Source organism: Ptychodera flava, chromosome 18 (genome assembly GCF_041260155.1).
Source record: "Ptychodera flava strain L36383 chromosome 18, AS_Pfla_20210202, whole genome shotgun sequence".
NCBI classification, from domain to species: domain Eukaryota; kingdom Metazoa; phylum Hemichordata; class Enteropneusta; family Ptychoderidae; genus Ptychodera; species Ptychodera flava.
The window spans coordinates 17,087,695-17,113,478 of record NC_091945.1 but is presented as its reverse complement, the minus strand read 5'-3'; the positions used below and the strand labels follow the sequence as shown (position 1 = coordinate 17,113,478).

The window sequence follows — 25,784 nt, the reverse complement described above, 5'->3', positions numbered from 1 at the left end:
GTCTTCGGGGCGCCCAATCATACACCTATATATACTGCAGTAGTGGGTTTCAGTCGTTGGCGGGATGTGGAGATGGGCATTCATGAAAATTGGGGAGGACAGTGCGGAGCTTAAATGGGGAGAGGAACTCGCTTTCCCAACCTGGTCTCTTCAAGTCATTTGAAGTCAGCGCGTGGTAAAGTGCGCCGCTTGCGATGCGGAAAGAAAGACCTCGCAGGCGCCCAGCCACCGGTGGCACACTTTGCGTGAGAGCAGCGACACTGTTTTAAAAATATTGTCGCATTTCTATGATGATATTGAATACTTAATCGATATTTTTTTCATCTTTCCAGTCAGATCCTTTGTGCTTTACATATTCACAGCTATGAAGATTTGGCTTTCCATTTTATTGATGAATAAATCTATGTCTCAAATAAAATGGAAAAGCGGACCAGCATGGCAGTTTCCCTGTGGGAAGTTGGGAAAACTAGTGGACAGGAGAGGACAATTATTGCAGTAACTCGACAGGCTTTGGCTTTGAACATTTCATGAAATTCATTCCATATGTTTTTCATTCAGTACAATTTACTTGTTTTTATGAAAAGGACATTTATTAATCTTCAATTTGAGGAACATCACCTTGTCTTTGTACCAAGGCACAATGGAGGGGGGGGGGGAGATATTCAGGGTCATAGTCTTTTAAAACTGGTCTACAAATTACAAGTGTTGATGCACTTTGAAGCATAGACTTATAATTACACGGTCATTTTTTATGTAAAATTTAAAATCGGTCAAGACAGAGGATGGTGGAAATCATTAAATTAAAGCGTCGGTACATTTGGAATTTACTCAGATCTAAAACTTTGCATTGTGACCACTAATTTGTATTCTGCACTTGCATGGTTATGTGCAACAACTGTTGACATATTTGCAGGGTATATTGAGTGTGGAGACACTTCTGTCGATGGACGGTTGTGTGAACAGGAAAAAGAGGCATTTCTCAATCCCAGGCATTGAGCATGATCATTAACATTGTTTATCACTATTAACCATACACCCTCGAGAAAACAAGTCCAGTTTTCTCAAGGGTCTACACACTAAAGAGCTGTTCAAATTAACTCCTTTTGTCTGAGTTTCACAGCTGGATAATGAGAGCACTTTGAATCCACTGACGCAGGTCACCAAAGGATTGGAAGGTTATATCAGATCGGTATAGTTTAATCATTTACAGCAACTTCACGTAGAATACACCTCGGGGACAGACATTCGGACTCTCAAACTTTTACAATTATCTTCTGATATACTACTTGTGGGGGTTCATTTTAAAGCTCTTGGTGTAAGAAAACTTTTCACTGGCTTAGTTTTTTGAAATTCGAAAATTTAATTTTTCTCCACAGAGTTAACTCAGGGAGGGCGCCATTTTAAATTTTAAATATCTGGAAATCTTGGGTTAATTGTTTCTCTAGTACCAACATTTGCACGGTGACCCAGACTTTTATTCTTGATTTTGAAAGAAGAACGGTTGAAAGATTCCATAAGGAAAATTTAAGCGAGTTCAAGTCTCACTTTCGAGGCACATACGGTACTAACTTAAGTTGGTAACTAAAGCTATTAAGTTGCTGATTGGCTGCATTGACATGATTCAATATTGACAATAATATTCATGGGACCAATCAACTATATTCTGCTGAGACACTGCACATTGCAAGGGCTTCTATGTAAATTTTCCCTAAGTACTTGTCTTATGACAGCTTGCTGAGATCTCCAAACAGGGAACAAAAGGAAAGCAAAGTATATGCAAAAGTTCAAAAGCTCATATTAACATGTATATCACTGTAATTAGGCAATTTTATTGTCTTTAGAAAATTATCAGTTTTGTGAAAATAGAGATTATAATAATACAGCAATTAAAAGAAAACATGGCAAGCAGTGTTTAAAGGCATTTTATTAGGATACAAAACTTAATCAGTACATCGTACTAATGTGGCAAAAAGGAAAAGACAGATGCATGAATAAGGATGTTTTGAGATTTTGTACATTGGTGTTCGGTGCACAACTCATTGATTGAAACTTGATATAGCATAACCTTGGAGCCAGTCACAACACTTAACACCTTCCATTACATTTCTCTCAGTTTTGTGTTATCTAAAAGGCCATTTGCAGTCCAGGGAGGTTCATATTGGTCACCAAATTAGGAAACTTCTACAGAACATATCAAATGATTATGGACTTTCAGATGAAACGTTTGTCTATTTTTCAACTACAGATACAATACATGGCAATACCATTACACTGGTATTTTGATATTTTAATTTGTAACAGGCAACTTTGATACAGCTGGTAAGTCGTGTTTTCTGATGCAATGGAAATTTCAAGACTATTGAAAGCATACAGAGTCTTTTTCCCAGGCACCTTTTGGCCCCTCCTTCATACAAAACCATGTGTGGAACATTTCTGTGGTGTTCTAAATCTATGCTATGGACGCCAGGTAGTCTTTGACTTCTGCAGGTGTTAGTCGACGGAATCCATTTTCGTTACAAATGCCTATCTCTATGTTGTCTTCTGTCATCTGTCCTTCAAAACTCTCCTGTGCAATAAAGTAACACACAAGTGGAGAGTTAGGTGTGCATGAACATGTAGAACTTATTGCAACTGCTGTTTGCAGGTTAAAAAAGTTGTAAAATATATGTGGATGCATAACTGGACATTTCTAAGTCTTTTGTTCTTGTTCTTACATTTTTTGAATATTAATGTACAAATCTAGCTGGATTCATCTGCTACAAATTGATACAGGCCTAAATTTTCTTGTCAACAAAAGTTATGCAGCTTCTGAACTGAAATGACATTACTAGAACTTAACACATGATACACAAAGCTTTGAGATGCATAAAATGGAATGTTGGTTACAGAACTAATTTCTTTACCAAGAAGTATAATTGGGTTGATTCCTGTAACTACAAATGTGATTGGGTAGATTTCTGTTATTGCAAATGTGATTGGGTTGATTTCTGAAGCTGCAAATGTGATTGGGTTGATTTCTGTAACTGCAAATATGATTGGGTTGATTTCTGTAACTGCAAATGTGATTGGATTGATTTCTGTAACTGCAAATATGATTGGGTTGATTTCTGTAACTGCAAATATGATTGGGTTGATTTCTGTAACTGCAAATATGATTGGGTTGATTTCTGTAACTGCAAATATGACTGGGTTAATTTCTGTAACTGCAAATGTGATTGGGTTGATTTCTTTAACTGCAAATATGATTGGGTTGATTTCTGTAACTGCAAATATGATTGGGTTGATTTCTGTAACTGCAAATGTGATTGGGTTGATTTCTGTAACTGCAAATATGATTGGGTTGATTTCTGTAACTGCAAATGTGATTGGGTTGATTTCTGTAACTGCAAATATGACTGGGTTAATTTCTGTAACTGCAAATGTGACTGGGTTGATTTCTGTAACTGCAAATGTGATTGGGTTGATTTCTGTAACTGCAAATATGATTGGGTTGATTTCTGTAACTGCAAATGTGATTGGATTGATTTCTGTAACTGCAAATGTGATTGGGTTGATTTCTGTAACTGCAAATATGACTGGGTTAATTTCTGTAACTGCAAATGTGACTGGGTTGATTTCTGTAACTGCAAATGTGATTGGGTTGATTTCTGTAACTGCAAATATGATTGGGTTGATTTCTGTAACTGCAAATGTGATTGGATTGATTTCTGTAACTGCAAATGTGATTGGGTTGATTTCTGTAACTGCAAATATGATTGGGTTGATTTCTGTAACTGCAAATGTGATTGGATTGATTTCTGTAACTGCAAATGTGATTGGGTGATTTCTGTAACTGCAAATATGACTGGGTTAATTTCTGTAACTGCAAATGTGACTGGTTGATTTCTGTAACTGCAAATGTGATTGGGTGATTTCTGTAACTGCAAATATGATTGGGTTGATTTCTGTAACTGCAAATATGATTGGGTTGATTTCTGTAACTGCAAATGTGATTGGGTTGATTTCTGTAACTGCAAATATGACTGGGTTAATTTCTGTAACTGCAAATGTGACTGGGTTGATTTCTGTAACTGCAAATGTGATTGGGTTGATTTCTGTAACTGCAAATATGATTGGGTTGATTTCTGTAACTGCAAATGTGATTGGATTGATTTCTGTAACTGCAAATATGATTCGGTTGATTTCTGTAACTGCAAATATGACTGGGTTGATTTCTGTAACTGCAAATGTGATTGGGTTGATTTCTTTAACTGCAAATATGATTGGGTTGATTTCTGTAACTGCAAATGTGATTGGATTGATTTCTGTAACTGCAAATATGGTTGGGTTGATTTCTGTAACTGCAAATGTGATTGGATTGATTTCTGTAACTGCAAATGTGATTCGGTTGATTTCTGTAACTGCAAATATGACTGGGTTGATTTCTGTAACTGCAAATGTGATTGGGTTGATTTCTTTAACTGCAAATATGATTGGTTGATTTCTGTAACTGCAAATGTGATTGGATTGATTTCTGTAACTGCAAATATGGTTGGGTTGATTTCTGTAACTGCAAATATGATTGGGTTGATTTCTGTAACTGCAAATGTGATTGGGATTGATTTCTGTAACTGCAAATATGATTGGGTTGATTTCTGTAACTGCAAATATGATTGGTTGATTTCTGTGACTGCAAATGTGATTGGGTTGATTTCTGTAACTGCAAATATGATTGGGTTGATTTCTGTAACTGCAAATATGATTGGAATGATTTCTGTAACTGCGAATATAGTTTGGTTGATTTCTGTAACTGCAAATATGATTGGGTTGATTTCTGTCACTGCAAATATGACTGGCTTGATTTCTGTAACTGCATATGTCATTGGGTTGATTTCTGTAACTACAAATCATTTCATCAATTAAGTCTGAACAAAATAAACTACTGACAGATATTCAGATGAGTTTGTGAGCAAAATCCATTTCAGAAACTTTTGTTTAATTTCAACAATAAGTTCTTTGGTGGAAACTATCACCAAAAGGCCACTCCATACGGGTTCTTTTGTTAAGGTAGAATGCGCCTCGGGGACAGATAGTTGGACTCATAAATTTCTACAATTCTTTTCAAATCTACCACTTGTGGGGGTTCATTTTGAAGCTCTTGGAGAAAGAAACACTGTCACCATCATAGTTTTTTTGAAAATCCAAAGTTTAATTTTTCGCCATAGATTTAACACAGGAATGGTGGGCATTTTGAATTTCAAATATCGCAAAACGTTGGGTAATTTGTTTCGCTAGTTCCAAACTTTGCACGGTGACCCTGAATTTTATTGTTGATTTTGTAAGAGAATGGTTGAAAGTTTCATTCAGGAAAGTTTTAGCAAAAGTTGAAGTTTTTCACTTTCAAGGCGCATACCACCTTAACATATTGCAAAGTGATGTAGTTCAAAACTTAATCAGCTGACCATGCATAGCATCAAAATTTTACACCATTACAAAGTCACTTCGTTCATTGAATGATATTTCATGAAAAGTGTTCAGAATGCAACATTGTCACCTGTCTTTAACACTTTCACCACAATGGTTTGGCCAAACTCTATTGTTTTACTTGCTGAATGTGGATCTATCTACTAGGAAATGGGGTGAACAGGCTAAGTATCTCAACAAAGAGATGATGGCGTTTGTATTTTTGAATATACAGATTTCATTTGTTACTGCTTCATTACAAAAGACACTTGACTAACCTTGAGTGTGAGTATAGCTGTGTGGACAGCATCTTCCAGTTCAAGATCTTCATTGTATCTTTTTTCTAGGAAGGTTTTACCATTGACATGATTTTTACCCATTGCTGTGGCTTTCCACGCAAAGTAAGCTCCTGACGGATCACACTGGAATAAATATGGCCTTTTCTCATCTTCATCCCAACCAACTACCAATAATGATACACCGAATGGACGCACTCCTCTGTGGACAAAATGTTTAAATTTTGCATGATTAATGAGACAACTGTGAACAAATGCATCGATAAAATTAAATAGCTGTGCTTCATCTGAAGTGTGTGTGGAGGGCTTCATAACTTTGACATTCAAGCATATTTCTATTTTGATAAAAAATATCAGTGTTACAGTCAAGATATACATTTCCTTCCTTAGTAAAAGAACCTGCAAATTATTTCTCTTGCTGTAATAACGTTTCAAAATACTGCAACAACACATGGTAAACAGATAACTGATAAGATTTTTTCTCAGTGTTTCATAAGGGTGTCAATGTTTGAAGAACTACAACATATTTTTTGTCAAATGACCAAAAAGACCTAAACCAGCTCATAATTTGAAATTGTAACGTCTGTGAACATTTTCTGTTTTTTAAAACAAATGTCTTGTGCAATTTCTCATCATCAGAAATTCTTCAGCTTACCCTGATTGAGTGTACTCCTGCATTACTGATGCTATTCTTTGTACAAGCTGTGATGTGGGAATCTGCTCTTGGTAAGTTAGGAAATATTGTTGTGCTAATTTTCTTGCCTTCGCCACTAAAATCCTGTGATTACCATGAGAAAATAAAATAAAGAAATTACCATTGCATATGGAAACTGGATTTTTGTTTTCACTTTTTTCTCCATTGTTTTTTAATTTATAAACCAGAAATGAAGAAAAAAGATCATTGGAACACAGTCGCATAGAAATCTGTCATTCCCTTTGCCCATTGCAAGAGGTAGATAGAGTAAATTTTTCCATCAGACCCGGATTTTATCTAACTTTTTGGGCTGACATGCATATATCAACCGAATGCTACAGGAAAATGTTGAATGATGATATTGATAGCTCTTCCTGTTGTCATTTTTTTTGATAGACTAGTGAATTCAAAACTCTGGAAATTATTTCAAAAATATCAAACAATCATGAGAAATTTCTCCTAAAATTGGAACTTCTTACATTTTCATCTTTTGGCCAACATTGCAAATTATTCAAGTTAAAGACATAACTAATGAGCATGATTTGAATACAAAGAATAAAACAAAAAACATTCACATGTGTATTATTTTAATTTATGGGAAACATGACTTGTCATATCAGATATTATATTATAGCTTTGTCAATACCAGTGAATTTTGTGACGTCATATCCATACATTATTACTGATAATGTATTCCATTATTCAGCACTGCGGCCCCATAGCGAGCAAGTTTTTTTTGGAAAACGAAAATAGGACTGCGCGTTTAAAAGGAGGGAAAATATCGGATAAACCATGTAATACACAAAACTATAAATCTTGACAATGGTTCACAATATTGATAATAATGTCTTGCTGTACGATTTATTACATTTTTTGAGTCCTCACGCACGCACTTGCCGTCTGTCTGGCGCTCAGCATGCAGTCCCCGTCCGATGCTGGTTGTACTACTACGTTTGTTTACAACATGGTTCGCTTGTTGCCGTATAGGTGAAACAGAACTCAGTATGTTTGCAAACTCCTAGACGATACTGGGTTTGACACATGGCATATTATGTATGTCAGTGGCCATGTAAACGATGCAAGCGTGAAAGGCTACTCGAACCAGCCGTAAACGGGCCAACAACGGCAGCTTGCTGTCATCAACCTTGACCGGAAGTGTCTACGGAAATTACTACGGAGCCATTCAAAGTCTCGGTCCAAGGTCAGCTACTACCAACAATCATGACGACCGTGGACTCTCCGTTGATCTAACATCTCGGCCACCTAATTCTGATGCACTGACTGTAATCGGAGACAACTTTCATTCATCGTTTTTTTCTCCATGTCTGTGATTTTACCTTGCCTTGTTCTCGATATCGCGACGGTACCGAAACCCTCTAGTATGTTTGTCAACTGTACCTTTCAAGCACCCGTTTACGTCAAGTTCTGTCGTTCGCCGAAATAAAATAGCTCTTCTCAAGGAGCCATCGAAAATTAAATTTATAGACACAGTTATTATTGAAATATAAACATTTGAATAACAATGTTGAACTCTGTTGATATCGTTTGCAATGAATGCTGTACTACTAGCGACATAATAATGATCGTATTGATCAGCTGATACCATGGCATGCAGCTCGCTGATCATGCTGATGTCGATGCATTAACATTCGGTTTTCTTCATCTCTGGCATTTCACCGTGTCGATTTTTGAATGGCATGATATTTAAAGGTGATGTTTCAAGTTTGATATAGACGGTAGGGATGCAGTTACTTTTCATTTCCCTCGAAAATACATCGTTTTTCAATTCAAAATGAACCGTGAAAGTGCTGGTCATTTTTTGTGCTGAACGTGCGTGTTCAGTGCAGTGCACTGTGCAGTGTGGAGTGCATGTAATATGTACAGAGTCAGGGCCGATCATGCTGGACAACGCTCACTGGCTTCAAACTCAGTTAAAATTTCCTTTTTTATTCGTTTTCTACAACTACAAATTCACTGGCATTGCCAAAACTATAAAATAATAGCAATAATGCACCCCCTCCCGGCCCATAATGGACTCAAGCAAACTTTGCACTCCATAATGTACTCGGCTTCGCCTCGTACATTATGTCGTGCAAAGTTTGCTTTCGTCCATTATGAGCCGGGAGGGGGTGCATTATTGCTTAAATATAGTGGAAGGCAGTTTGAACTAAAGTGTGAGCAAATATGGCAGCCTTTCAGCTAATTCAACTCCTTTTGAGAAAGAAGACTAAATTCCAATTGAAATTAATCTTGCCACACTATAATGTCACTCTAAAATTCCTGATTCACACAATTTAGGAAACCAATACATGCATTAGTATGTATGCAATCAAGTCACTTAACACTACTTAGTACTTTTGCAACTCAAGTATTCTGATGCAGTGAAACTGTGATGGTCAAGTATTTAACTAAGTCTGTTGTCTGGCCCAACTTTAATTACCAAGGCTTCCTATTCTAATACCTGTGGTAAAGTTTTATAACTCACCTGTAGTCTGGGCCCATGCCACTGTATATCATCCCAATATTCTTTGTTATACTTTCAACTTTATGAACACTATGCTCATCATACAAAACAGACTTTTGCTTCTTCTCTGTTGCCACGACAACTCCATTTGATGCTTTAATACCAACACTTGGTGCACCAGCAGCTACGGCATTCAAAGCATACTCTATTTGTACCAATTTACCTGAGGGGCTGTCATCCATAAGTGATTGAAAAACACAAATACAAAGACATATGAATAAATCATGAAACAAAAAAATTCACAGAAAGGTAATACCTTTGTCGCAGTTTATGAGCCAAACTTCATCAGTAAATTGTCTTCATCAGCTTGCTACTGCTGAGATGAATTTTAACTCATGACCCAAACTCAAAGATCACAAGCTTACATGGGATTAGTAAAGCGGTAGAGGTCTCGATGACACTTCCATGTTCTCGCTTATACTTTCATAAGACAGCCATTGATATAGAGCGGAAGATTGCTGCCTTTCTGTCTGTGCAATCCAATAGGCCTTCGAGAAAAACCTCGAAGGTCTATAGTCTGCGGTTAATACTCTTTTGTCGCATCATGGCCGCATGCGATACAACTTTTACCAAGGAGCTAGAAGAGAGACACAACTTTGAAATGATCACGACAACGTACCGAACACTATAACTGAAATCGGTCGAATAGTGAGCATGATCTATTTTCTGATTTGGGTTTCCAAAAAACGTGTATTAGACGACCGGTGTCTAGTCTGTCCATCATGCTGTACAATACATAGTGAGTTTGCAAATTCAAAACATGCTTGCGAGTCGTCAGCTGACCTATGGGATGGAGAAGCTTCTACACTATTTGGCTGTGCCTAGGTTTGGGGAAAAATGTACTAAATTTAAAAACGCTCAAAATGTAATTTCTGTGATATGGCTACGATGAAATAGAACGTGATAAGTAATTTACCTGAAGGTAGTGAGGGAGAAGCTGTACCGTTCCGACATCTTGAAATGTGCATTATGGGTAAAAAGGAATGGTATGTTCTATTTTTGTACTCGGGGAGAGAAGCATTCGAGAGGGATTGAGAAAGACAACGCTTTTCACCGCTAAGTTGCATCCGAAGCTTATAGATTGAAAATCAGTACCCATATGACCACAATAATTATTAATTTTATTTCAGTTCACTACACATCAATAGATTTGTAATGCAAAGATAAAAATTTCGATAATCTAAGCTGTTTGCTCCTATTGCATGTATTGTATACCCTTTGTATAATGGTATAAAAGCTCAGCTCCCTCCACAAAATGGCGGCGTACAGGCTCCTCGCACGTCTCCGACTTTCCTTGCAGTGTTTTGAAGCAAAGGTTCATGATATGTTTAGTTTTAACCCGCCACTAGGTATGTGCCTATTTAACTTTGACTTTTGACGCGTTTACTGATCAGCAATGACAACAAGGTTCAGTGCATCAACGATCCATCAAAGGGAGCGTGACATGCATGGATGTTGCTGCAGTTTCGTAGCCCCGCATAGCTGCAGCAGAGAAGCTCGAGGCTTGCCGTCCGACCCAAATATCCAGGCAAAACCTCGAGGTACGGTACTGCAGCTAAGCTCCGCAACTCTCCTGGAAGATTTTTTGTGTGGGGGAGGTGGGGTCCCCACACAAAAAATCATCAAGGGGAGTTGCGGGGCTACGAAACTGCAGCAAGCATGGAGGATGGCGATAGCTGCACTGTGTTGAGCCCTGCGACTGCGTACGATGCTGTGTGTTCCCGGCGTTTAACTTGCCGTATAACGCCGGGAACACACAGCATCGTACGCAGGGCTACACTGTGTACAGAGTAGCTGTGGGTTCATAGCTGTGGTATTTTCAGACGGGATTTCTGCCTCTCCGGGCAGGAATCCCGTCTGAAAAGACCACAGCTATGTACAGAGTACTGGGGGGGGGGGGGGGGGGGGGGGGGGGGGTGTACTCTCGGTTCCCAGACACTTCGCACCAAAACCAGTTCGCCCCACACAACTTCGTCCAAAACCATTTCGTACCAAAACCATTTCGTCCCAAGTACTACTTCCCCAACCCCACTTCGCCCCAAGTACCACATCGTACTAAAACCACTTCGCCCAAAGTATAGTACCGTCAACTCGTCTGAAACAACGATATACGACGTATCATAAGATTGTTTTTACCTACAACTTAGAAGCATTAATGTGTTAGGACATTTTGGCTACCACGAACCATTTATTGTTGCATGAAACCATAAACATAGAATAAGAAAAAAGAAACACGCAAATGCTACAACTCAGGTGCCGTGCGCGGAATTGCACGATGTCAATTTCGCGAAATGCGTACACTTTCAAGATTTCAGTCCCAGGATGACACGAAGGTGGTTATTTTCAGCTTTACCAGTTAGCGATAAGTTTCGGGCAAAGTGGTTTGGGGGACATGACTTTTGGGGCGAAGTGGTTTTGGTATGAGGTTGTTTTGGTGCGAAGGTTTTTGGTGCGAAATGGTATGGGACGAGATGGTATGGTGCGAAGTGGTTTTGGTGCGAAGTGTCTGGACCCCGTACTCTCAATATTTTCATACGGGGATGTGCAGCCGAAGTTTAAAACATCTACCCATGTGTATTGTCAAAAATAGACCCACTGTTAGGGACTTTTTGTCAAAATCAGACCCATAATTATGGAAAATGCAGCGATCAAAAAAGAAAATAAGCCGACCAGTTGTCAAGTAGAATACTAGCAAACAAATGTATTAAAGGGCCGTGAGCTGCAATGTCATTGAATTTGTTCAAGTTCAAATATTGCCAATAATTTCAGATATTATTTGATTTCTACCAATAAAGTGATATTACCTTGCACTGTCATGAAAACAATAATTTGTTACAAAACAGCCAGGAATTTTTACATAGTCTAATAAGTTAATCTTAAATTTCCCGCAATTTTCCAATACTTCACATATTACAATGAAAATAGAGAATACCTTGTCTCAGTGAAGTATATTCCTTCCCATGAGATCTATTGGATGGAAACACGTTGGTCTGTAAAATTCTTATAGGTTTATGCACTGGTTTCACTGTCTGTTTGAAAATTCACATGGGGCGGCCACATTTGGGTGTGGCACCACTTAATCATTTATCTGTTTAAAACTTACATATGTGCTTACATTCAGAGGTTCATGTAACTTACACTCAGAAAGTGTTGTCCTTATATTTAAAAGTAGCCAGGTAATTTAAGAAAGTAGACGGGTGGACAGCGAGGGAGCGAAGCGACCGAGGGGGAGAGTGCGAGAGGGGGGTGTCCCCCCTCTCGCAAGGCGAAAAATGAAATTTTTGAGTGGAAATGGTGTTCTCTGGTGGCATCTGAGGTGACATCTGACTAATTCATTGAACATTTAGCTGAGACTTAAACAGTACTTTTGTTGTGTCTTAGACGTGGCTCACATACAACAAAACAAAAGAATTTGTCATGAATTTGTCATGCTTTTCATATGAACTGCAGATTTCATAATGGTACACTTTCACTTAGCAAACATCAAGATATCTCTGACATATATCTCTGATTTATTAAAGTATGGCGCCCGAAGGGCGCACCGAAAAATATGAAACATCCTGATATCTCTGATATATATGTCTTATATATTTAAGTCATCAGCTGGAAGGGCGTGAAAAATGTCTGATAGATTAATAAAGTAATGCGCTCAAAGAGCCCACTGAAAAATATTGAACCCGGGTATTGAACATACAGATATGATATATCTCTGATATATGTATGTCTGATATATTTAAGTTGCGTGTGCTGAAAATTATGTTTCTGATTATTAAAGTTATGCGCCTGAAGGGAGTGCCGAAAACTGCAACAAATTACTGAATGATGAAATTTGTGGCTGACGTGATGCATTTTATGCAGTTATGAGGCTGTGTCAAAATCCAAAACACACTGACCCCTATTTGGCATTTCAATAACATGGTGACCCCTATCACCAAATCAAAAACAGGGTGACCCCCATGAATCCACGCCCCCCCCCCCGCCCCATAGGCCGAAGAAACTGACCAGTCCCTTAATTATCATGCATGCAATGTCTTTACTGCCACTGTTCTATATAAGCCCACATTTCCACCAGTCATCAAAAAACAGAAATGGATTTTCACTGTGTAGCCTGAATCATTTTTGAGAATATGCAAAATCACAATAACTGCACAGTATATCCTCTGAGCTCGCTCGGCACAGCACATTTCATCTTTCCGGCTATATGTGACTGGAAGCCATGCCAAGGAAGCCATGCAGGTGACAACATATGAATGAAATCAAATCCCGATATCTTTCACAGCTTTGTACTGTTTTGTAACATTTGAATAAAAGATCGAGGTTTATTTCCTGGGGTTTATTATAACTTAAACTATGGGGATTTTCTGAAAAAAAAACTGGAATCCTAACCTCAAATGTGTGAATGCCACTAGCAAAACCTCCCGCGACACCTTAAACACCAAAAGCCGCCATGACAGATGACTTCCAAGGATCAGACGCACAGGAACTGACGACATTGGTTGCTAAGTAACAGTCTTTCAGTGGGGTCAACCTGGGTCACGTCACTGCAGAGAGAAGGTCCTCGATCGAGAGTCGCGTCACCACATCACCGCATACGCGCATCGCCTATCACGGTCGGCGCGGCCAGCCCGAGGGATGGGTCTTGAGGATTTTATACCGTTATTCTAATCCATGTAAAAAATTTAGGGACGTTCGCTGTGTTTGCGACCCATGTTTAGGGATTTTTCCAATGAAAAGTCGACCCATATTTAGGGATTTTTCCGCGAAAAAGTGACCCATTTGGGCGGCACATACCTGTTCACCTTTCTATGGGAGTACACCCCCCCGGGACAGAGTAGCTCTCCCTAAGATTGCTGCTGTTTCCGTAGTCCACAAATGTTGGTGGTGGTGGTGGTGGGTGGGGGCGCTGTCCTAGCACCAAAATTTGCAGAGGAAAATTTTGGCTATAGAACTGCAGGTTGTGACAAACTTACATAGTGTTATGGTTGCCTTATCGGTTATGTTTCCTGTTGGAATCGATTGCTGTGGTACCACCCATACCTCAGATGGCAGTGTCACTTACGTTGTAATAGTATAAATTCTGATCAAAATAGGAGGAAGGTGTTATTTATGCAAGCTTTGGATACATGAGCATTGACATTGAATGAATGAATGGGCTGTTTTGAAAAATGATATGAAGAAAAGACTAAAGGTTTGTATCACCCTAGTTGTAATGTCTGAATTTTTACATGTTATATCTTACAGCACCTGCTTTGGCTACAAATAGCCTGTCTTCTGATTACAAACCACAAAGCAGTAGGGGAATAGACATGAAAGAGTTGTGGAGTGGAATCCTTTTTGCTGTTCCAAAGTCTAAAAGATCACTTGAAAGAAGAAGAACACGCAGAAGAGCAATTGAAAAGAGAATTCACCCAAGAGAAGACATAGTAGCATGTGAAAGTTGTGGCTATCCTAGATTGTTATATCACTTGTGTGGGTAAGGATTTTAAATCATTTCATCATCCAGCAGGTGAACGCCCAAAAACAGGACGAGGTACCCACTACCCATCACCCAATGAAACAATGAGGAGAAAAGTGCCTTGCTTAAGGGCAAAATCCCACTGAAACGGGAAGTTACAGGACCGTGGGCGCACAATAGGGGCATTTCTGATGACACGGTCATTTGCATACACTGGGCGGGAGTTTTTGAATTTTCACAGCATCGCTCTGATGATAAATTTGAATAATCATGATGGGCACTTTCTTGACATATGCAAAGAGGGGTTAAATGGTTGTACAGGGACACATTTTGATACATATGCGTTCTCCAACAAAAATGGAAATTTTTTTTGAGTCAACTCAAGTCGCTATGTATTCACAGACGTCATATGCAAGATTCAATGACAATGAACGCCTGAAACATGGCAAAATTATGGGATTCTGGGACCAAACACGGCACGTCCAATCAGTAGCGTGGCTGTTTTACATTTGCATAGATTTACGATTATCCGGCTTTTATAGGGGAAGTTCCTGTTTAAGTTTCACTCACCATCCTATGATAGTGTGTTGCTCTTGACTTACTGCCTCTAACCCTCGCCATCCTGCAATTGTGAATCCCTTATCCTGGCCACTGCTCCATGATGCCTTCTCAAATTAAACCTTTGAGCGCCAAAGTCAATTTTTGTCGCCTTTATAAAATGTATCACTGTCAATACTTTTGAGATTTTTACCAAAATTTTGATAAAAAAGTGTTGCCAATGAAATGTAATATACATGTGGTCAAAAGTTATCAAAACAATTTCAGCAAAATTTATAAAAGTTAAAAGAATGTTGACTAAAATTTTGGTGGGAAAAATTGCAGTGCTCAAAGGGTTTTAAAAAAGCATGTGTCGGAAAAAGTTCCATATCCCTGAATTTTGAGTTTACTTTTCATCAGATTCCAAGCAATGTTTCCATAATTTTCTTTTATTTGCTATCAGAACCTAGTGACACTTCTGCCTAATGAATGCTTATGCTTCTTTTGTGATGATCATCAATTTCTGGTAATCAATGATGAATTGCAAAAGCAAGTACAATGCAGGTCTATCTCCCATTGCAAGGTTATGGTAATTACATTGTGACCTCAAAAGTCAATGTCAGCCCCCACATGACATTACAACTCACGATATTTCTGCTTTCTCTGTTGGACTCAAAGTTTAGTAGTACCAAGAAGTAAAAACTTGGGGACGGCTTATGACGTGGATTTTCTCAAAAACTTGAATCCCTGATGTGCTAATAATGAAAATTTTTTATACTTGGTGTATGATCAGGCGCTGTCATGTTGAAAAGCTGCAAGAAAATGTTGTCTTTCTCTCTGATTCACAAATATTACTTTTGCGATTGTCTTTTCAGCCATTGTATTGAGAAAGTGAGAGCTGAAACAGAGCTGATCAGGGAGAAACTTGGAGACGAATGGAACTGGAACACTCCGCAAACAGAGACTGTAGTTTTGTATGAAGGAGAGAGAGCCAATGAAAGTGACAAAAAGAAACACATTGTTGAGGTTAAAAAGAAAAGACCGTCATGGTTCAGTAAAGACTTGTTTCAGAGACAGTGAGTGAGAATGAATAAAACCACTGGAGTGAAATGGAAGGTGACAACCTGGACATGAATGTCAAAGACCTTGAACTTCTGACTACCAATGGTAGAGATAATCGCAGCTTTGCTATCTGCAAGATGAGTGAAATCTGTATATCCTGCTCACATCAACATTATATCATACAAACACAGCAGATCGTCAAGTTTTTGTCTTTTCCTCAGAAATAAAATCAAATTACAGTCATGATTTTTGTGTCTTCTTTTATTGATGGCACTCTTGTCTTTAGACACGGCTCTCTGGAATGCCAAAATATTCCAGTTGTTTAATGGCATTCAAGGAAGTTTGCTCATGGGCAAATTTTAGTATTATCTATCAGCCATTTCAAACTCAAAACTTGGGTAGAAAATGGTGGATTGGCAAATGGCCACTTGCTCTTTGCCCGAAACCACTGTATGTTGATGATAAATTTTTCATAAAGTGTTTTGTAGAGTCATAGTTGTTGAATATTGAAAAAAATCACTGCATTCTCAAACTCGATTTTGATTATTTTGATTACTGTAGATAGATAGGGCAAACAATATTGACAGACACTGTAATTGAATGATGTGAAGTAGTGTATGTACGTCATGGCTGACTCTTAAGTTCTTGAATGCAATAATGACAAAAGATAACTGTTGGGACCAATGTCAGAAATGGCTGTCCTGATGAAGGTTAGGATTCTATGTGCTCATTTGAAAATTAATGGTGATATGACAACTAAATACACTTCACATAATGACTGAAAGACAAATCCATGAAAAACTTGAATACACGATTTTCTTCTAGCCAATACAGCAAGTATTTCTAGAAATTGTTGTCATTAGACAGGTAACCATTGGTAAGAGGCTGTACAAGATTCACAGGACTGAAAACCAATTGCTAGGACGTTCTTTTCTAATTCATGCAGTTGACTGGGTGCCCAGATTGAAGCATGAGCAGTGACTGCCAAAGGCACTCACAAAGCGTTTCCTACAATGCGTTTTCATTGTGATTACTTTCACTCTATACTTAGATATATTAGGTAATTGGGTTAAGAAATAAATTTATTATGAGGTCTATCCAGAGGTAGAGGATTTGGCACCTTAGAATTAAATATCTGCCATTGAATGTATAATTGTTGCCAAGTTTGGAACCCGAATGATAGTTACCTCAGTCAGCTATTATAAAAGAGCAGTGTTAGTATAATACTAATAGTTGACACATGAAAAAAGGTAACTTTTGACACATACAAGTAATTCACCAAAAATAATGTAAGCACTACTGGTAGTTCCATTATTCATTTCCCATTGAAAGTTGAACGACAAAATTGATAATTTCCTACTGGGTTTGGAAAACCTTCACAGTATTTTCTGTGATAATTGATGGCTAATGCCATCTTTAAAGGTATACAGTCACCTGTAATCTAAATATGCCCATTGGCTACAATAAGAGGCGTTCCTTGGTATTCAAAATGCCCATGTGAGGGCTCCGTTTTTAAAAAGCGGCCATCTGCTTAAAATCTGTGATTAGATGGATTTTCTCTTTCCATGGTAACTGTGGCAAAATTGGAACAGGTGACAGTATACCTTTAGGAGACTATGATTTATATGAGAAATTTGGCCATAAAATAAAGGCCTAGCATATTAAAAACAAATATTGAAGACTGCTGTCAATAGCAGGGGCTTATTATAGTTCTCATTTCTAACCTTTCAAGAGTTTACGCTGAAACTTTGCAAGATCATATTTCTTTAGTTTTGGAATTTTGATCAATTTAGGTCAAATAATGGTATTCAGCTGCCGAAATCTGTGGCATTAACTATTGGGATGTCTTTGTAAAGATGACCTCATTCACAAGATGTTCAAATGACTATGAAATTGTTTGTTGCTACTTTTGCTCCATTTTAGTCAAAACTTAATATCTCTGTAAGACTGTAAGCATTAATCACTTGTCAGGTCACTATCATATTTGGTTTGTAGATTCCTATGGATGAAATCATTCAGATTTCTCCACATTGTGATGAAATTTGCCCTGGGTCAATTTTCGGGGAGTTACGTAAGCAGACACGTAGCAGCATGTTCAATATCTGAGCTCCGCTATTTTCGACGAATTTTCGATGGGTGACTGGTACTACAGCCTAGAGAAGTTTGCAAGCAAATTTGGTAAGGTATATAGACGTGGATTTTGAAAAATGGGAACGGATTTGGAAACATTTAGGCGTAGAATTGGATGTTTTGCTGGTGGCAACCCATTGAGGCAAAGCAAACTGCCAAAGATGGCGACTCTGTGCATACCAATGTGGATATGGCACTCGCTGTCAAGTTGTGCTTGTTTGGTTTACTGGTCATTTCTGGTAACATTGAACGGAATCCCGGTCCACCAAAGTTGAGAAGTGCCGATTCAGAAGCAATAACCAAAGAAGATATTACTGCTTTACATGAAAAATTAGACCCCATATAGCTGATACGAAAGCCATGAACAGTAACTTCGCACTACTTCAAACCAGGATTGACAATGTTGAAGAAGATATTAATGATATCAAAGAGCAAATGAAAGAAGAGTCGGAGAAATTGAATGAAATTGAAAAGTTAAAATCTGACATAGATGTTTGAAAAGAAAGTCAAGTGTTTCTGTTGACTCAGATTCACAAGCAAGTCCTACGACCTGGTTGAAAACAACGCTTGACGAAATGAAAAAGTCAATTAACGAAATAAGGAAGGAGAAAGATGATCAAGAAAACAGAAGTCGGCGAAACAATTTGGTGTTTTTTGGTGTGTCACAGAATGGGGACAGTGAAACGTGGGCCGAATCAGAAGAACAAGTAAAGCGAATTATTCATGATAATCTTGGGATGGAAGACATCGTGGAGTTCGAACGCGTGCATAGAATTCCAAACGCACCATCTGTTCGCGGGTCAAAACCTGTCGTTGCCATGTTCAGAAATTACAAAGACAAGGAAAAGGCTCTTCGTAAGGCTTACAAGTTGAAGCACACGAACATTTCTATCAGTGAAGACTATACAAAAAGAATACGTGACATACGTGGCAAGCTATCAGATCTCCGCCGTTCTCTTGTCAAAGCTAATAAAGACGTGAAAGCTTATCTACAATATGACAAACTTGTCGTAAAGGAAGCGCACTGTAAACGCGTGTTTCGTGTCAACGAAGAGTCTGGGCAGATATCGGAACGTACGTACAACTTTCGAGGTGAAAGCACTGAATAGGGATGTGGTCAAGGCCCATACTGTAGAGATGTCAGGTCACTTTCTCTGTTGGTATGGAACATCAGAGGACTTAAAAGGAATATGGTAATCCAGAATTTTCTTCCTTGTGTGCGAAATATGATATTGTTTGCTTACTAGAGACATTTTGTGTAAAAGACGATAAAGTAAATTTTCTTTCTGATTATAAAGTATTCTTATATCCTGCTGTCAAACGCTCAAAAAAAGGGCGTCCCAGCGGCGGTGTTGCGGTTTATGTCAAAAAGTGGATTTTCAACAAAATTATAAGTTGTAAAACTGACATTATAGAAAATTGTGTTTTCCTACAGTTTGAAAATTCTTTGTTTTCTTCTGATAAAAATGTTACTTTTTGTTGTTGCTATTTACGTCCTGACAACTCTTTAGAAGATATAGTTAAACTAGATGATTATCTGGTTAATGTGTGTGACGGTAATAATATTATTTTGGCAGGAGATTTCAACGCCAGAACAGGTAGACTTGACGATTATATAACCGACGATTCAGTAGCACACATTCCGGTATTGGAAATGTAAATTATATCCCAAGTGTTTTTGACAGTCCACGTCGGTCAAAGGATGACGTGGTTACACCTGCTGGCAAGGTATTGATTGATTTATGTAAAGGAATGGACATACATTTTTTGAATGGCAGGGCTGGCAGTGATAGTGTTGGGAATTTTACTTGTGCAACAGCCTTGGGAGCCAGCGTTGTGGATTACATGATCATGTCTGCCGATTTATTTGAGTGTGTGAACGACTTTGACATTATACCTCGTACTGAATCTGACCACTTTGCATTATCTTGTAATTTACTGTCAAGTACCACGCATGACATTGTCTCTACAACAAGTGGTGATGGCCAATGCGCAAAGCTTGTTCGTTACCGTTGGTCAGAAAATAGTAAATCTAGGTATTTAGAAAATGTCACTTCTGTTGAAACATCAAATTCTTTCAAAGATGCTATTGCCAGCTTAGCTGATGTAAATACAGCTATTCGTAAATTTACCAGTGCATTGCAGTTTGCAGGTGAAGGTATGAAAGTTTCAGATTGTAACAGAAATAGTCGTAAAATACAAGGTTGGTTTGACGATTCATGTTATTTCAAAAAAAGACTTATGTACGATAAGTTGAAAGACTTTCGGAAAACAAGCTCATATTCTTCACTTAAAGAGTATTTGACAGCAAAGAAAGTTTTTAAAGCGACTTGTAGAGTTAAAAAAACAAACTATCAAGATGCCATTAAGGAGAAATTGTTACAAGCTTTCAAGGAAGGTGGTTCTTCAGACATATGGCAGATTTTGAAGACTTGTATGAACCGTAAAAGCCATACTTTAAATGTCATCAGTTTAAATGAATGGTATGATTATTTTAAAAACCTTTATGTACAATGTAGTGACACTGATGTAAGTGACCAGTCTTTTCGTGAAACTGTCGAAGATGCTATAAGTAATTTACTTTCACCGCCTTCTCCGAATCAAGCCGAGGATGGAGAACTAAATAAATGTATTACAGAAGATGAAATACTGTTAAGTTTAAAAAGATTAAAATCTGCTAAATCTCCAGGAGTTGACGGAATCCCGGGTGAATTTTTCAAATTTTCATCCGCTGTTATTACTCCTTTCCTTCTCATTTTATTTAATAGTATCTTTGACTCAGGAGATTTTCCTGAGGACTGGGCTATAGGTGTCATTATCCCTCTTTCAAAAAGGGAATAAAACGAAGTTAACAATTACAGAGGAATCTCACTGCTTAATGTTTTTGGAAAAAATTTTTACATCAATTTTAAACGAAAGATTATCTATCTGGGCAGAGTCCAATAACATAAGGTCTGACTGTCAGGCAGGCTTTCGTAAGAACCACAGCACTGTCGATAACATTTTTGTTCTACATGCGATTACCCAAAAATACCTTGGTAGACCTGGTGGAAAATTATATTGCCTTTTTGTAGATTTTTCAAAGGCTTTTGATAGAGTGAATCATTCCTTGCTATTGTATAATTGTCACTTCTTGGTGTGTATCAGGTAAAATGTTGTATATCTTACATTCTATGTATTCAAATGTCAAGTCTTGTGTTAAATCAGGGTCTTATGTATCACAGTATTTTGATTGTCCTGTAGGGGTTAGGCAAGGCTGTATGCTGAGCCCGATACTTTTTACCTTTTTTTTGAAGAACTGAACGACATGCTAGTAAATTCTGGTAATTTGGGGATTCAGTTAACACAAGACATTTATAATTTATTTGCTCTGTTATTTGCTGACGATGTTGCCATTTTTGCAGACAGTGTTGTAAATCTACAAAAGTTAATTGATGTTTTAAGTCTTTTCTGTAAAAAATGGGAAATGAAAGTAAACATTGATAAGACCAAAGTTATGGTTTTCCGCAGAGGTGGCCATAGAGCACGTTCTGAAAAGTGGTTTTTAAACGGTCAAATGTTAGATGTTGTAAGTTATTATAAGTATCTGGGTTTGTTACTTTCATCTAGAAATACTTGGGGGAAAGCAGTATCGACACTTACTGACCAAGCCAACAAAGCGTTAACGGCATTATATGCTTCTTCCAAAAAGTTGAATGGTTTTCCTTTTAAAATTCATTTTCAGTTATTTGATTCAATGATTCTCCCCATTTTAATGTATGGGTCAGAATATGGGGTTATCAATACTATGACAAAGCTGAGAAGGTACAACGTAAATGGTGTAGGTTATTTTTGGGTCTGCCTTCCAGTGCAACGAATGAAGCAGTGCTTGGAGAATGTGGTAGATTACCCATTTTTGTCAGAACTCTGCAACGCTGTGTGAAATTTTGGCTTAAGTTAACTGAACTGCCACCAACTAGGTTGCCACGCCAAGCTACGTCATGCTTTATAATTTAAATTCTCTTGGCAAGCAGAACTGGGCAACTTCAATAAAACATATTTTGTATTCATACGGTTTTGGTTACGTATGGCTAGCCCAGGAAGTGGGTAACAAGGAAAGGTTTTTGTATGAATTTTTTACTAGAGTCCAAGATGTTGCTAAACAGCAATGGTGGGCAAATTTGAATAGAAAACAAAAAATGCGTTCGTATACTTGTTTTAAGAGTGCTTTAGAACCTGAAAAATATTGTTTATGAATTGTAACTTCAAATTCCGCCAAATTTTTGCATGTTTTCGTGTGCGTGTCTGCCATTAAACGTTGAAGAAGGCAGACGAAGTGGTACTCAATGTAGTGTCAGATTTTGTAAAATTTGTAAATCAAACAAGGTTGAAGATGAATACCATTTTTATTTGAATGCCCTGCTTACACAGATTTACGAATAAGATATCTTCCAGTGACTTTATTATCATCCTAATCTTTGTACATTTTATCGCCTTTTACGCACATCTGATAAAGAATTATTACGTCAGATATACACATATATTTATAAGGCTTTTCAGTTACGTAAAGAAGTGATATGTTATGTAAATTAATCTTGTTTTGTTCCTGGCATATTGGCGGGTTTTTTCCATAATTATTTGAAAATGTTCATTTGTAGTTATTTCATCTGGAATGTAACTCCTTTGTATAGGGGCCGGAGGCCTAGAAATACAATAATCTATCTATCTGGGTCAATTTTCTGATTTTAGGTAAAATTTTTCCACCTGAGGTAGAAATTTAGAACACTTTTCTTAGAGCACTGCCACGATTTGAAGTGTGCCCCTGAGCTGAAGGCATCAAATTGTCTACAGTATAATTGTTCATGCCACTCATGTAATTCACAAATTGTTTCATAAAGAAATGGACTGAACAAGACTCCTGTAGATCAAACACATCATTAAAAGGAGAGAAATCTCTCACAAGAGAATTGTGCAACAAATTCTGTACAAAACTTGATTTAGTTAAAACCTTGCTAAATCAGGTTAGGTTGTAATGTGGGTCCAAATAAGGGGTTGTCGATATTAAAAACTGATACACTAGAAGCATTGTTCCTTAAGTTTAGGGGAAGGGTAAGACCAAAATTTGATTTGGATGTGACAAAATCGCAATAAGGATTATGCTGTAACAAAAAAAGAATCAGACCGTGATACCATAATAAATACGATATTTTAAGCACAACACATGAAATCAGGACGGAAGAGAGAAACTCGGCGGAAGAGAAAGGATTACAATACAAAAACAGGACAAGTATTTGTATACGATTTTAAACGTGTGGACTCAACTAAAAGGGGTTGACACCAAAATTAAAGAATTATGTTTCTAGTGCGTCAGCCTTTATGATGGATGACCCTATCTCAAATGACAATATTCAGTTTCGTTGTGTAAAGTTTTATCTCAACTGTATTTATGGACAAGGGTAAAAACCATTTTAAAATTTACATAATAGCTCTGAAAGTTTGCTATGAACACTTTCAACACTATGAAAACACGTTTCCAACAATGAAAACTTTTCTATGCAATATCAACTATAGTGATGTACTGGGTGCTGCTGCTAATGTCACCTGAAATCAACTGATGACCATATAATTAATATTTGTTGTGGCAAAACACATCTTGAAATAGTGCCAACTGATTGATTGTAATTTATTTTTTGTATGAGAAGTTTTGTAGCAATTTTACGTTAATTTGTAAAGCATGTCAATCTCCTTGTAGCTTCATGAATTGATATGATCCAGCCTTACTTTGAAAATGCGACTCATTTTTACCAAAAACCTCTTGGCATCTGATTTTCACAAACACGAGGTTTTTAACAGTAGGGCTATTCATATAATATGGCCATTTATGAACTGGTACCATGTGACTCTTTTGTGGCTTGTCTAATGTACCGCAGACGAACCCCTTGTCTGCACAAGACTGTCTTTTGTGAATAATCCTTAAAATATAGCACGTTTTACCATACCTTCTGAAAAGGCAGACATTAATTAAAACTGAACACTTGACTATCCATGAAGCAGCAATCATATTATTTCAGAAATTGTTGAACATCAAGAGTATCTTTACTGAAGTCAAATATCAGAATTGAAGACAGGAAATTTTTTCTGTGGTTGTAGTGGACGTTAAGAACAAAATGTATCATGAAATAGTTCAGTACTGGTACAAAATAACCTTACATTGTTTGCCCATATCAAAAATATTTTCCAGCTTTGAGAACCACTCAAAGACTGGGGTAACATTAATGCCCATAATTTTGTTCAATTATTTACTACTTTAAAATCACTTAACTTAGGAAATATAAATTTCTCCATCAAAATATGTTACATATAGAAAGACTAACTTCAAATACATTACATATATGGCCAGATCAATGGAATGGTTTCTTTTGCACGAGGATGGATTGGATGTATTGTAATATAGGCATTCACTTAAAATTCTAGTTTGTGTTTTGCAACAGTTTAAGTACCAACAGGCTTCTAGAATCACAAAAAAAAATAGAACAGAGATTTCACTTAAAATTCAGGATTGTTGAATTTTTTGTCAATTAAGTACATGTAATAGTAACCATGAAGAGCATCAAAGTTTAGTGCAAAAGGCAGCGAAACAGAAACCAGAAAAATGCAGAACCATAAAAATACTATTCTAAAAGTAGCAACAAATATCAGAAAATTCTAGTTTCGGAAGTAAATGTCATTCACAGATACTTTTCATGAAAGAACTTCCTCTTTTTTTTTTAATTTAAAAGTTTCATTTCAGTTTTCTTTATATGGACAGTCAAATGTCGCTTAAACAAGAAAACTTTGAAGATGATTTCAAAATCTATAAAATATGCATCACCAGTGTATATTGAAAATCCCAATGAATTACTGGTGATACTATGTCTGTCTAAGGTCTTGGCAGTTCGCAATGTGACATCAGGATGACTATCATAAAGTCCGAGAAGAATTGCATCCAGTATTTCAGCTTTGCTATCATGGTTCAAGTTTCTTCAAGGAGTTGCAAAATGCATATTGCAGTATACTGCTCCTCAAATGCAGGCTTGTCAAGAGCACTGTCAGTGCTCCCAATCTGTTTCTTCAATTTTTTAACTGCATCCATAGCCATAGTTTCAGGTCACTCAAATAGTTTCTCAGTATAAGTAGAATTAACAGGACTTCTGAATGCACAGCCTCGTGAATCTTTCTTTTAAAGAGTCATTTCTCAGTGTTCAAAAGTTTCACCAGAGGCACAAATTGACTCACATGTTGGGTCCACAATATGGTTGGCACTTTCTTAAAGTTTGAAGCAAACTATGTGCCCCCTTTTTCTTGATTTAAATGATGGAATGTGAAGAGCCACTGGATGAGTTGAACCATAGATCACAATGGTGCAATGGGAGCAGGGGTTGTTAAAACTCTTGCCGTTCTTTTATCATGCACAGAGAAGTCGAATCCTATTGCGTTTTTAACTAAAAGTTGGTGTATCATAACATCAACATGAGTTTCAGTATGATATATGCAATCACCATCACAGCAAGAAAGCCAATGAAATTCCAAGTCAACAAGTTCATTAAAATCTTCATAAAATTGATGTGTCAAGCAGCTACCAAGGATTGTCTTTTTTTGCAAACTTGAAGACACAAAATGGGTATC

At 37.5% G+C, this 25,784-nt stretch overlaps 2 protein-coding genes across 2 annotated transcripts; one reads left to right on the top strand and one right to left on the bottom strand.

Moving 5' to 3' along the window:
* Positions 1-1,909: 1,909 nt before the first annotated feature.
* Positions 1,910-10,011, bottom strand: LOC139117023 (proteasome subunit alpha type-2). The gene is made up of 5 exons (XM_070679826.1): positions 9,873-10,011; positions 8,918-9,127; positions 6,394-6,516; positions 5,721-5,940; positions 1,910-2,566 (listed from the first exon to the last, which is right to left on the bottom strand). Exons 1-5 carry the CDS (start codon positions 9,908-9,910, stop codon positions 2,450-2,452), a joined length of 708 nt encoding a protein of 235 aa, XP_070535927.1. The 5' UTR covers positions 9,911-10,011; the 3' UTR covers positions 1,910-2,449.
* A 182-nt stretch (positions 10,012-10,193) lies between these two features.
* Positions 10,194-16,253, top strand: LOC139117022 (large ribosomal subunit protein bL32m-like). Its single transcript, XM_070679825.1, has 3 exons — positions 10,194-10,305; positions 14,198-14,429; positions 15,824-16,253. Exons 1-3 carry the CDS (start codon positions 10,212-10,214, stop codon positions 16,026-16,028), a joined length of 531 nt encoding a protein of 176 aa, XP_070535926.1. The 5' UTR covers positions 10,194-10,211; the 3' UTR covers positions 16,029-16,253.
* The last annotated feature ends 9,531 nt before the right edge of the window (positions 16,254-25,784 follow it).

Coding starts and splice junctions, on each gene's coding strand:
- LOC139117023 (XM_070679826.1), bottom strand. CDS start 9,910: ATGTCGGAACGGTACAGCTTCTCCCTCACTACCTTCAG. Junction 6,517..8,917: donor GGCATGGGCCCAGACTACAG/GTGAGTTATAAA, acceptor TGGTAATCACAG/GATTTTAGTGGCGAAGGCAA. Junction 2,567..5,720: donor CAGCTATACTCACACTCAAG/GTTAGTCAAGTG, acceptor TTTATTGCACAG/GAGAGTTTTGAAGGACAGAT.
- LOC139117022 (XM_070679825.1), top strand. CDS start 10,212: ATGGCGGCGTACAGGCTCCTCGCACGTCTCCGACTTTCCTTGCAGTGT. Junction 10,306..14,197: donor TAGTTTTAACCCGCCACTAG/GTATGTGCCTAT, acceptor TATATCTTACAG/CACCTGCTTTGGCTACAAAT. Junction 14,430..15,823: donor TTGTTATATCACTTGTGTGG/GTAAGGATTTTA, acceptor TTGTCTTTTCAG/CCATTGTATTGAGAAAGTGA.